Source organism: Cheilinus undulatus, linkage group 20, assembly GCF_018320785.1.
Source record: "Cheilinus undulatus linkage group 20, ASM1832078v1, whole genome shotgun sequence".
NCBI classification, from domain to species: Eukaryota; Metazoa; Chordata; class Actinopteri; order Labriformes; family Labridae; genus Cheilinus; species Cheilinus undulatus.
In genome coordinates this window covers 34,547,202-34,561,061 of record NC_054884.1, presented here as the reverse complement: position 1 = coordinate 34,561,061, position 13,860 = coordinate 34,547,202, and the positions used below count along the sequence as shown (strand labels likewise).

The window sequence follows — 13,860 nt, the reverse complement described above, 5'->3', positions numbered from 1 at the left end:
AGGTGGAGAAAGAGAGAGGGAGAGGAAATGGATTTTTCTGGTACTTGAGGGGATTGTGGACAAGCCAGGGACACATATTTGTGTTAGAAAAGCCTGAAAAGGTGATTTTTGCATAATATGTCCCCTTTAAATTAAACAGCCAAGGAAATGACACTAGTCATTATATTCACCCAGACTGTCACTGTGGCACAAGTGAAACCGCAGCTGCTCCAGAAGTTGTTGCCACTAGCAACAGCTGCTGGCTGCACGCACACCAGTGGATCACTGCTGCAAAAGGTGACATTTTGTCTAATTAAACCTAGCATGTGAGCTTCAGATTATTTTCATCCAAGTCTTCATACACCATATTGCTGCAGTTAAACTCTCCAGTGCACCAGAGACAGCAGAGAATGAACCACGGATATGTAATGTTTACTTTGTTTTTTAATAATGATTGCCAGGTAAGCATAATATAAAAACACCATTGATTAAGCAAAATTTAGAGAATGATAAACACAAATGATAAAATGAAGCAAACATGCAACCTATCATTGACAAGCCACGCCTCTGCAAGCCCATGTTGCATTTATTTCTCTGTTTAGAAATATTCTGTGAAGCAATTGAAAAAGTTATATGGGCTAAGAAACATTTTTTTTTTTTTTGCCCAGTAGAGGCCAACATGGTTTCATAAGTACCCAAAATAGAACTGCACAGTCAGAAATGATAGATAATTTGCAGCTAGTCCATTGGTTTTAGTCTTTTATAAAGTGGAACATTAGCTCTTCTTTGCTTTAAAAGTAATTATTTCTGCCTGTCTTTATATCCTAACGCTCCTCGTTCTCTCCACCTCTCGCTTCATGTTTCTTTGATCCTCCCAGATGTGCCTCTCTTTTTTCTTTTAATCATTCGCTGACACGGTTGTTCCTTTTCCAACATCCGTCATGGCTGCTTCATTTCCTTACCTCGCCTCACTTTTCTTTCTCATCGTCCTTCCCGTGGCTCTTTGTACTCTTCACTTCCTTTTATCACTTTTCCACCAATTTACTTTCCTCCTACGTCTGTGCACGTGGCGTGTACAGGTGCAGGATGCATGCTAATAGGATGTGATTGTGTGAATCGCCTGCTGCTACATGTGTGTGTTCATGTTGGGGGTCTTTGCTAAGTGGTAAAGCTTTCATGGGCCATGTGTCGCTGATGCTAATCACAGTGGTGCTCTGCTCGTTAGCTGCAGCGAGGTGAAGGTTAGCACGAGCAGCAAGGACACAATGAGAGGAATAATAAATGACTAAGGGCACAATGCAGGGAATTAAGTGGCCAGAAGAGGTGGATAAAGAGTTTAATGTTCATCTAAATCACAGATATGACTTCATACTTGATGCTTTCTTTGACCCTGACATCTGCCGGTCAGTCATTCTCCTCATCTGCTGCCTGGATTATCTCCCAAGGTCCCCACTGTGAGCTTCTGACACGTTTGAAGACAGTCAGACACTGAACCTCAGGAGGCCTGGCTCAGACCCACATAGATGTCTGTTGGAGGGCACAGGTGGCAAGCAGGACAGAAAGAAATCTACAGGAGACTGGGAGGGTCAGATTACAGTGGTGGTTATAAGGGAGGTCAAAATAATCCATGCATGTGGACAATCAGACCAACCAGAGAGATTCCAAGTCATCAGAGGGTTTGAATGATTGGCTGCAAACAGGACAGTTTCCAGACCATGACCAATTTAAAATCCATGGTAGACCACGGACATAAGGACAGTTCAGACTGGTTTTCAGCATTTTTGGATACATTGTGGATATTTACTGCTCAAGATCAGGGATAATCTGATTCAAATGGAAGACCAAAGTCAGTCGTAGTTAAACACTCTCAAGGATTATTTGGACTATTAAATCAGTCCCAACCAGTGTCAAATTAAGGCCATGGACATGCAATTGTGGCGGGTCAAACTGGTCCAGAATTGGGCCTCAGACTGTCTAATGTAGCTGCATTTAGCTTTGCATACTTCCTTGAGGTTTCAAACTGGCTGAATAGAAAAAACAGTCTAGATTTGCATGATGTTTAGCAATTTGTGCAGTCTTAATAATAGAAACTAAGGCCCATAAGCAGGTATTTTTTTAAAAAGGAGTTTCCTCCTCCATTTCCAAAAATAATCCCATTCAAACATACTGTTTCTTCAAGAGCACAATTCTGACATGAAGCTCTAAATGGCCCTGTTACATGCTGTAAAAAGCAATTCAGCAGCTGTTCATTCCAAGGTGATGTGGCAAAGTGCCAAACCGGCAGATGCTCCCATACCTGACCTTACCTGATAACGTTGCACTCCAGTGAGACTAAGCAGGGGGAGAAAATAGTGCACAGTGTGCACCATATTGAAATAACTAAAGTAGTCTGTAATTTGTAATAAGCCTCCCGGAAAGCGAACCTGCAGCAGGACAGAGCTGGCGATGCTGCTTATCAAGAAAATAAATGATATATTAGGCCTATCTCTGTCCTCTTAACAATGGGAGAGATGAGTGCACAGTAGCCATTTTTACTTTTTGCAGACTGGAAGCATTTGTGAAAAGACTGAATAAAATTCATGCCAAGGTGAGCTCTGCTTGTTGTGTTTGCGCGTGCACACTGGCAAATGCTTGTTTAACACGAGTTTTGTATGACTGGTGGCATGGGCTAAGCTCAGAGGGAAAAAGGGTACTGATTACCAAGGCCCACAGTCGGGAGGCGCCCTTGAGAAACCTGTCATGAAAAGGGTCTTTATTTTTTCTTGATAATTAGTGTCATTGAATCAGTGGGCCCCTGCTCCTTCCTTAAAATGTCCAACTTGTATAGTCCAGTGCTGCAAAATAAGGCTAGTAAATGTAATTTAACCATATTAAAAATATTGCTCATAAATGGAGAAATTATGGTTAAGAAATACATCAAAATGCATGGATATTTGTAGAAATGACAAAACATTTGTTGCTTGACTAGCCGGTAAATGGGGGCCCTGTGTTATATATTTTTGGGGGGGTCCTAAATCCCTAACTTCACCCCTGGCTGGTGATAATACCGTATTCCCAGGTAAATTGGGGAAGGTTAATCCGGCACGCTATTTGGATTTGTTTCACACATCCATCTGGACAACCACTCAGCGTTTTGGAAAGGGCAGAGCCTTTGAAAAAAATCTCAGAGGGTGATTGGATGAGCAGTCTGTCTGTCACATCTTTTAAGGGCCAATCAGAGCAACAAAACACGTGACATAGCTGCTACCGAAGGAGTAAACTCTATAGAGAGCTGCATGACTTTTGTCATTTTTGAAAAGAAAATAACTCAATGCTCTTCTTTGTTCTTCTTTTAACAAAGAAATGTCAAGTTCTGATAAACCTGGCAGAATACACGCTAATGTCTTCCACCATAATTGCACTGGCCTCTTGTCGCTGCTTGCACACGTCACGACTCCACCGCACCCGGAAGTACTGCCCCTCGACGCTGATTGGTCCTGTCACTTTCTAACAAAGTGAGAAACAAGGAAGCGGGCGCATCCATCTGTTTTGCAAGGTTAAAAATCCTTACTTTCACTGTAGAAATGGAGATTTCAACATGGGATGTCTATGTGGTTCCTTGGACTTGTGCAGCCAGGCTCTAGTGCAGAGGTTCCCAAACTTTTCAGCCCGCGACCCTTAAAATAATGGTGATGAAGACCGGGGACCCCCACTGTCCTGAAGATTGGTTGTGGCATAGTTGAACATAGTTGATCTAAGAACTGTCCAGTGAAGGAGTTTTTCTTTTAATTGCTTGGATTTCAGCATAAATTTCAACAAATAAGCAAAAAAGCAAAATGTTTTTTTTTTAATTGAACCTATTTTGTGCATATATTTCACAGAAGTGTGCAAAATATACAGTTTAAACCCATTTAAAAATACTCTCTTGGAAAGCATCTCGCGACCCCAACTCAGTGTCTTGTGACCCCCCAGGGGGTCCCAACCCCCAGTTTGGGAACCACTGCTCTAGTGGACAGTTGGGGAACTGCCGTTCCTTACATTTTCACACTGGCTTCATTTTTCAACGCTCTGGAAACTGCTGTGAGAAAAATAAAGCAAGGAACAATGGAAAGTGAAGTAAAAATAATGTTTTTGCTAGTGTCCACATGTAGCTTCTGTATACCTGTTTGTACAGGTGAATTTTACACAAAGGAGAGTAGAGGAAGGGTCTGTTTGTCTCCACAGTCAAAGTGACCTGTGGTTGTTGAAAACAGTTTTCTCTCTGCAGACAAATAAGAAGAGCAAAAAGTGAATCTTAAGCGCTTAAGTGTGATCTTCACTTTAACTCTGTTGTGTATTTCAGCATTGGTCCACCATGTTCTTGTTATTTTCTCTCCTTTTCAGTCTCTCACCCTCTCACCTCGCCTCTCGCTCTGATCACACTCCTCCTTGGTTGTTTGTGTGCAGTTCATGTTTCTGTTTCCCCGCTTTCTGCCTTTGTACTTATTTTATTTAATAACACTCAGAACCAGTGTATAGAATTGATTTAAAAGCCTGTTTTCATCATCCCTAAATGAAAAAAATCATCAAATATTTTCTAAGAAAGGGTAAAAGCAGTGTGTAAGAAGGGGTACAAAAGGTTTTAACACAGGAGCGACTGCAGGAGGATAATGGGGCTAAGATGGCTGTCAGTTATAGTTCGGAGTTTTGAAGTTTTTGAAGGCCAAAACCACTGAAGAGGACTGGATGTCAGATAAAATAAGACTATCTTTGGCCAATTGATTAGAAGAGTATCGGTAACTAAACTTGGTCAAATTAGTCATTTTATCGAGCAAAAATGCTTCAGTCTTCTTCAGTCATGTGATTGTGTTTTGTTTAACTGCAGATATAAATGTCTTTTTCTCACTAGTTCCTAATGACCACGATCACCTCAGGCTGTATGAAACTGTGAGCCTCAGCGATGTCCACCAGCAGGATTTCCCCTGCAGTCTTAAATTTTAATGAACAAATCCATTAATGAGGAAAATACTCCTGCTTCTGCACTGATACTGGAGTTTTATTTTGTTTGCTCTGCTGGTGCAGGGAGGGTTTGCTGAAGTTGCTCTTTTTCGGCTCTAACCCTGCTTTACATTCACGCAGCAATCCGCCCGGAGCTCAGAATATTCACTGACTTTTACTGACTGAATTAGCATCACAAGCTTTTCTACTGGAAATACTGTAGACGTGTAAGTCGCTGCAGTTACGTTGGAAATAAGGACCAATCGTTTTTTGTTTTTGTTTTTGTCCAAATTTAAGCAGCTAGGATTGAGGATTAGATTGGCCACAATTATATTCAATCAATTCATCAATCTTTATCTGTATAGCAATAATTTGAACCAAGTTATCTTATACACATCGCTAAGAGCACAGCTTTAGACTGTACTTGTATATAAAGCCACCACCAATCAAACATGATCTATCTAAGCACTGAGAAACATTTAGAAAAGTTACAGTGGCAAGGAAAAACTTCCTTCAATTGGCAGAAACCTTGAGCAGAACCAGACCCGCACTGGACAGCCATCTGCTCAAGCTTTGTTGGGGTTGAAGAGGGAAAGAGAGAGATTCAGACACAGAAAATAGGGGGATAAAAGTAGGGTGAAAAGAAGGAGATGCAGAAACCAATGAAGATGGAGCTACGGTAAGAAAGAAGAGGAAATTGCAGAAATCGAGAGGAGGATGTAGAAATTGGGTGGAGGATGATGCAGGAATAGAATAGAGAAGAGGAGGTTGCAGAAATCAGTTGTAGGAGGATGCAAAATTAGAGAGAAGGAGGATGCAGATATAGAGAGGAGAAAGATGCAGAAAAAGAGAGAAAAGGAGGGAATAGAAAAAGAGAAGAGGGACATGTAGAAAGAGTGTAGAAGGGTGCAGAAAAATAACATTGGAAAGAAATTAAGGGGGAAATGCAATTAAAAAAGAGAGAAGGAACATGCACTAATAGAGAAGAGGAATATGCAGACAAAAGAGAATGGAGAAACATAAATAGAAATAGGGATGCAGAAAACAGAACAAGGGAAATTCAGAAATACAGAGGGAGGGGATGCAGAAAGGGGAAGATCTTAAGAGTGTGGGGTGAGATGCAGAGTGGGGAGAGACAGAGTGAGAAGACAAGCAGAGTAAGCCACTTTTTCTCCAGGAAGCTGAAATGACAGGAGAGAACAGACATATGCAGGATGGGACAAAGCAGTAAAGCATATCCAGTTGGGGTTCAAACCAGAAACCTTCTTGCTATGAGGCAGCAGTGCTAACCGTTTCACCACTGTGCACCCCAGACACATATTTCAGACATCTCTCAGAATTAAATTGCTGAAATTCAGTTAGACTGTGTAACAATCACTTACGTTTGTGCTGGCATCAACAAGAAAAATAATGTAAGACAATACGGGCTACACCTAACAGCTCTTTAACTGTACATTTATCAATAAATTAGTCCGTACATTATCTAGAAATTAGGAGGAATGACTCTTCACCAGTAGAAAATGATCCCTGTGGTTAATTATTTTTTCCATTTTGAGTCCCTAAGCAAATATATGTAATTCATGACAATTAAAAACAAAGAAAGGGAACAACAATTCACTTTTGAAGCAGCCTTCTACTTTAAACAAAAATGTTTTCTTCTGTTGTATGGCAGTGTTTCATTTTCTTGTTTCAGCTCTGAAAGCACCTCTGCCAGTGTTTCCAGGGACAATTGTGCTTATTCTTCTGGTCATAATTACTCAGACAAAGAAAGGATGGAGAATAAAAGAGAAGGATAGATGTATATTGTTTTCTTTGATGTCATGCTCGGAATTGAAAGTCTCATCGCTCCTGATGATTCTTTTCCTCCTTTTTCATTATTCTGACCTTGTTCTGTTTCTGTTTGTTTGTCTCCAGTACAAACAAACAAACAAACAAAACCCAGCCATAACCATCACTCCCTCCATCGAAACATTAGGCGTAATCCCAAACACAGAGGAGGTGCTAATGATAAAGCTGCCAAGACGTGTGCATCTGCTCTTGTGTGCCTATGTGTGTGTGTGTGTGTTTGTGTGCTGGAGTGTAACTGATTGAGATGGATGAGGAGCAGAGCGGCTTCCAGCAGATGCAGTCTGTCTGTCTGATGGTGCATCTGTTTGTCTCTCTCTTGTTTGTTTGTGTGTTTTTGTCATTAATGCATGTGTGTCCTGCAACAATAAGCTGTATTTATGACCTAAAAGTGTGTTAATTTATCATCCTAAACTGGAACAGTTGTTAGATTTTAGACATTTAAAGTATTCAGTCCAAACTTTTCTACCACCAGCTAGATTAAAACATGAATGCATAATCCTGTAGTTAATATTACTCCATGCATATTACTAACTCTGCATGAATGGCTCAGGTTAAACCTTTTTGTAAATCTTAAATAAATTAAAGAGTGTTATTAAACCTTCCCTCTTAGTTTAGTTTTACAATCAAATATACAACCAGATAGAAAAAAAAATGTGGGGCCCTGGTAGCCATGCAGGCCATCTACAGAGGCCGCCTTGAATCACATCTGGACTATAGCTCCTTTTTGTGAATTTAATCCAGCTCTCTCTGTCTCTTTGGTTTCCAACACTGTTGTTTTTATTTGACAAGTTTAACACATCACCTAGTTTAGCATAAGTTAATTTTTCTAAATACTGTGCCATTCATAGTAAAACAGACCATAATAGCATACTCACACTGCTAAGTAACCATGTGTCTTGTCATGTGTTGATACAGATTGGTGTTGCTGCAGTATTTTACCTTGTTTTTTGCAGTGCATGCATATTGCATGACTCACGTCAGGTATCTTTGCTTTCAGTCTTGCTGGCAGTATTCCTCATCGATATTACTGGTAGTTTGCTGTGATCAAAATCATGCAGTTAAACCATCTGCTGCCACTTTTTGGCTTTTTTGTGAACTGCACCACAGAGTGTGTGTTTTAAAACAGTAGATTCCGTAACATCTGTATTGATACACAAATCAGCAAGTCGCATGTGGTGATATATTGTCATATCGACATTATTAGTGCAGGCCTAATCTTTTCTAGTCCAATAATCCACATTACTTTCTCTGCTTACAGTATGTTGTCGCCATTTACTGCCATTGCTCGATAACCTACCTTACATGATTTCTTCATTGTTCTCTGTAAATCTATAGATACCAGATCAGTGCCACTTCCTGTTTAGATATCCAGAGATTGGTTCCATATATGACCTTTTAACCCTGGTTTTAAGGCTGGATCAGAGGTAACTGCATGCTGGTGCATTGGAACAACTCTTTCAATCGATATGGTGTTAAGGCCACTAAAAAAAGCTGCGGAGTATTTTTAGAACTATTCCTGATTTTATGAAATCATCCTTTTGAACGTTTCCCTCCTATGAAAACTGAAGTCTTTATTGTTGACTCTAAAATCTTTTCTGGTAGTCCTTGAATCCTTGCGTAGATTTGTGGAGGTAAATAGTTTTTCTGGGCTCTGTCAAGATTTACTGTGAAGCCCTGAGAGGTTTTGATTGTTTGGACCTCAAACAAAGCTGAGTGATTCATTCAGCCCTCCAAAGTAAAACCTGCCAGTTTCTGAGAGGTTTTCATTGTGTTTGGTGTATTTTCTTCTATATGAGGCTCTTCCTTCGTTCATTGTCTGTGCTTGTGTAAAAGTGTGTGAGTTTGAGTGTGTGTTTGAGAGCGCTGAGCCCTCCGATGACTCATAGACGTTTTCACAAAGACTCAGAGTGATGGAACAGAGTGTATCGGCCCGGCTGACAGAAATAGCGTTGAGGTAAAAGTCAGTGCGGCTTTAAAACTTTTATTTATTGACCGTGGTGTTATGTCTTGTTTTTCCCTTATTTTTCCATCTCAGTGTCCAGTTTTGATGCATCTCTGGGTCTGCAGCATGGCCAAAACTGATGGAAACTTGTACATTTCACACGTTATTGTAAGGCCATCATTGTTGCTGTGCTGCTAAACTTTAGATTGGGTTGATTTTTGCGCCCCACAGGGACAAATAGCATCACTTTTTTCCGATTTGTCCTGTATATGAATAGCTATATGATATGATAGCTATATTTTAGCTGTCAGATGTATCACTTTCTGTGTATCTTTGCTGTTGAAAATGTCAACAGCAGCCGTTTTAGCACGGTGCTGTAACTCACTTCACCTGAAACCAACCTGGCAGGACAATGAGGGACTAGAAAAAGGAGTTAACAGCTAGTTTCTCTACCTTTTTTTTTAATTTAGTTAAAAAAAAAAAAAAGTCACAGTTTTGTCTTGTTTTCACGTAAAAAACAAATTCCAAAAAAGTTGGGACATCAGGTAAAATGTGAACAAAAACATATTACTGTGATTTGCTCATCCTTTTAAACCTTTATTCAATCAAATAAAGCACAAAAACAAGGTATGTAATCTTCAAATGTTAGCTTTTTTTTAATTACACAGACATCCTGAATTTGATGCCTCTACCATCCCACAAAAGTTGGGACACAGCAAGAAAAGTCTTGGAAAAGTAGTGGAATGCTCAACAGAACCCCTGAACCATCTCTGGTCGATCAGAAAGCTGACTTATGGAGACAAACAACCCACATTTACATCCATGGAAACAACTCTGAGTATGTTTTTGGACTGTTAGAGGAAGCTGTAGTTTATAGAGAAGCTTATAGCATATAAGGGAATGCTCACCTGCTTTATTTTTGTGTTTTTTCATCGTTTGAGTCATATTTTCTTGGAGTTTTAGCAGTGTTTTTCCTCCTCCTTGTTATCAGAAGCTTTAATCGTGCTGCTCTGCCTCGCTGACTATCAGTCTGATATGTTAATCACTCCTCTCTCTTTGGGATTGTTATGAGAGCTCAGGATACCTCTCTCCACTTCTGTCTCCCTCTAATCTCTGATGTCAGCGTAATTCTTTTAGTGAATCACACACTCATACACAACTTTACTCTACCCCGCACGCCACATCACAATCTCACCACAGGCAGCTCTGCAGATGAGGATGAAAGAAGAGCGACGATAAGACAACGTGGTGGTTTTCTCTCCTTTTCCATTCATGCTTCTTCCCTCCATCCTCTCCTTCTAACTGGCCTACATACAGGCTCCACTATCACACATACTTCACACTTTTTTCTCTTTCTTGTCTTTTCTCCTCACGCTATCTCACCTCTCCTCCTCTTTCTCGGTCCCTCTCTAACTGTCTCTTAAATTTTATTCATCACATCACCCTGCACTCCTTCTCCTCCGCTTGTGTTTCCCTCCTCTTCTCTGTGAGACTTTATCCTTCCTGACAGGGTTTTCTGCATCACTGCTTCTACTATTACACTCTCTACAGCAGTTTTGCAAATCATTCTTAGCATTTTATCCCATCTGTATGTACTTATGAAACAGGGCTTTGTGCAGAGAAATCAATTTGGCTTAAATTCCCTAGATGGAAAATCTTAAAAATGTAGAAGAACCACAACTTAGTTGGTAGTAAAAATGGAAAAAGTAACACTGAAGCAAAACTTCAGCAAGCATTCATTAGTGGAGTTTTCTCCTGCTGCACAGTTGGTCACATTTCATCTGAATGAGACTCCTCCTATTTACTCGACATGTCAGCTCAAACTTTTCTATGGCTAGGCCAAAGATGTAGAGATGAGAGCTGAACTGGAATTAGGTTTAAGTCACAAGACTCAAGGCCTTAAAACTTTGGCTCAATTCCAGCACACCCCTCGCCCCACTACTTAGCCCTTTTCCTGAGTTTAGCGTGTTCATATCTTAGGGTTGGTTGTCCTGATTCTTGCTGTGGTTTTCCAGAAGCACTCTCCAAACCAAGGGGATGCCTTGGATGCTGCAGTCAAATCTGTGTCTGTGAATGGTGAGAGCATAGAGCAGTTCATCTACCTTGGCAGCATAATCCATCAATCCGCCTGGGTGATGGATTCACTGAGCATGACAGTGTGGCAATCCTGGTATCTAAACACTCAGGCATAAGTCAGTCTTTCGGTCTTGGTCCTTCTAGTCTTACTGCGCTCTTGTGAGTATCGTCGCTCAACACATACTAGGTGTCCAAGACCCAGTTGGCTGGTCCAGATGCCAGGGTGACCATGTGTGTTGTAGAGGGAGCAGCTGGTTGGTTACCTGGAGATAGTGCATGGATCTGGTGCAGGCCTGGAGGATTGCCTTCAGGAGGCCAGAGCAGTACAGGACACTGCAAAGTACCTCACTGCTCCTGTACCTCACCGGACCTGACACTCCAAACCAAGTGTTATGGGAAATCACCCAGAATGCCTCCCAGATTTGAGACTAACCAAAACAGTGTAATGTTTTTATTTAATGTTGCATCCCTCTTGGTAGAAATGTCTGATATTGTTGCGCTATCTCTTTACGTAACGCTGTTGATGACTATCTAAGACTTCTGTGGAGCTCAAACAGTCCTCAGTGATTTCATCACTGTCCCTTGTAACTCTGCTTCAAGAGGCATGGTTTCACTCAAAATAGGATTGGCTGTATTCTACAGTATCATAACTCGATTGAATTTGAATTATTAACAATCAAGGGGACTGGACTATGTTATGATCGTGATGGTCTATGGGAAGGTTGGGAGGGGTTATGTCTGGTTAGGGATGTTCAGCATGCCTGGGAGGGGAAAGGGAAACAAGACACTGGCTATGATTGTAAAGTAGATACTGGTCTGGACTCAGTATTAATCAAGGAGACTTCTGCACTATAATAGATGTTTAAATTGACATTTTGATTACATTTTTCATTGCTCCTTTGGTTGCTGTTACATCTCTTACCATTAAGCGTACCTCTAAAGTCATGATAATATACGATAAACCACTGTTTCCCAACCTCTCCTTCCTCCGAGCTTCACTACCCAAGAGAAGCTAAACCCCCAAAGGGCCCTCTCAATAATAGTGCCACATTGCTGTGAGAAATCAACATCAGTTTAACTTTTCATTGGCAAAACCTCAAGAAAATAGGTCCATACATATTGTTCTTAACAGAATACTTTATTATAAACTGTTTAACAGGGATTCTGCCATAATTTAAGTCAATATGTGTATGTATCTTTGACAATCTCAGAGCAGACAGAGATCTTTGGGATCCAAGACGCCCGGTTTGGAAACGATGCCTTAATGCAATAATAATATGCAGTGCATTCAGAAAGTATTCAGTCACTTTTTTCTGTTTCATGTTGCATCCTGATGCTACAGTCGTTACCCCATGATGGCAAAGTGAAACATTAATTTAGAAGTCTTTACAAATTTGTGAAAATGGACAAAAATCCATTTTGGACACTTTGCAAAAACACTTGAAATGTAGCTCAGGTCCCTCCCATTTCTCTGGGTCTTTGCTGACTTGTTTCTTCACTTTGATTGGAGTCCACCTGTGGTAAATTAAACTGATTGGATTCTCTGTAGAGGGCCTCACAGCTGACGGAGCAAAAACCAAGCCATGAGGTCAAAGGAAATGCCTGCAGAGCTCAGAGTGGAGATCGTTGCAAGGAACCGATCTGGGGAAGGCTACAAAAACATTCTGCTACACCAAAGGTTTCCAAGAGCACAGCAGCCTCCATGATTCTCAAATGGAAGAAGTTTGGCACAACCAGGACTCTGCCAAGAGCTGGACCTCTGGCCAAACTGAGCAATTGGGGGAGGAGACCATTAGTAAGAGAGGCGACCTGATGGTCACTCTGACTGAGCTCCAGAGATCCTGTGTGGAGATGGGACAGAGTTCCAGAGGGACAACCATCACTGTCAGCCCTCCACTGATCTGGGTTTATGGCCTGTTTAGAGTTTGCCAAGGGTTTCACCTCCATGTAAAAGCCAAGTTGGCTTTTGTGTGTTTTGCACTGAGGAGAGGCTTCCTGTGCCATTCTCTCTATTTTCAACCATTATATTTACCTGTATCTTATCTGTTGATGTAAGTCTGATACGTCATTAATCCACCTGTACACTCACCTGGGAAATATAAAATCAGTGTCAATTTCTATTTTTGCATTTTAATAAATAGATCTTAAGTTTTTGGAGCACTATTAGTGCAGTGGCCACAACAAACAGCTCATGCTGAGGTTGTTTACATTGAACCACGCTGGATTTGAATCTTAGATTAGCTCTGCTAGTACAAACAAAGCAGCAGCAATGGACACAGAGCTTTATTCAACCTTTAAGCATCAAAATCAATGTGGTTTCCCTTATTTTGAATAACATAGAGATACAAAAATAATCCGTACAAACAAACATGAAAGGATGATGGAAATACATCTACACAGTGAAATAAAGGGGTTTGAGATTGTCTTAAAGTGTCCAAGAGAAACGAAATTGTCACTCTGATAAATATTATAATGAGGAGAGGTGATCTTGCAGGTTTGACAGCAGCAAAATGAAGATGGTCCCTGATGTTATCTGGAAAACACTGATGTACAGGGTAGACATTATTTTGAATAAAAAGTACGCAGAAAACAGAGGAAGAGGGCAAATAAATGTTAAAAATGGTTCTGAAAAGGTAAAAAAGTGAAAGTTCTGTTCCTGTCTGATATGGTTTGTTATGTAATAAATAAAAAGACGGAGCGAGTCCTGAAGGGATCGGATTTGTCTTTCAGTTTTCTCATCAGGACTCAAGGATGCCGACATGTTTCAGATAAATGTTGACAGTGTTTTCTCTGACTAAAGGCTTTGCCATCGCTCACTCTCTGCTCTGTCTGTCTCTGCAGCTCTCGCCCACCGACAAGAGCCTGGAGTTTGACAGAGACTTTCGCATCAGGCACTACGCAGGAGATGTGGTGTAAGTATCTTAAAGTTTTATTTATTCAGGGAGAGCTTTTAACTGTGATTCACGCTCTTTTCCACGTTTTTAGATATTCATGCCTCAGAGCGGCACTCTGAAACCACACAGTGTTCCTTTTGGCTATTTGAATAGGAAATGAACGGC

The 13,860-nt window shown here is 40.8% G+C and overlaps 1 protein-coding gene across 1 annotated transcript in view; it reads left to right on the top strand.

The window, feature by feature from the left end:
* myo1d (myosin 1D) overlaps positions 1 to 13,860 on the top strand; it is a 195,779-nt gene that overhangs the window by 58,947 nt on the left and 122,972 nt on the right. The window contains exon 12 of the mRNA XM_041815097.1: positions 13,643 to 13,713. Within this exon, the coding sequence (XP_041671031.1) occupies positions 13,643 to 13,713 (71 nt within the window). The remainder of the gene's footprint in view (positions 1 to 13,642; positions 13,714 to 13,860) is intronic.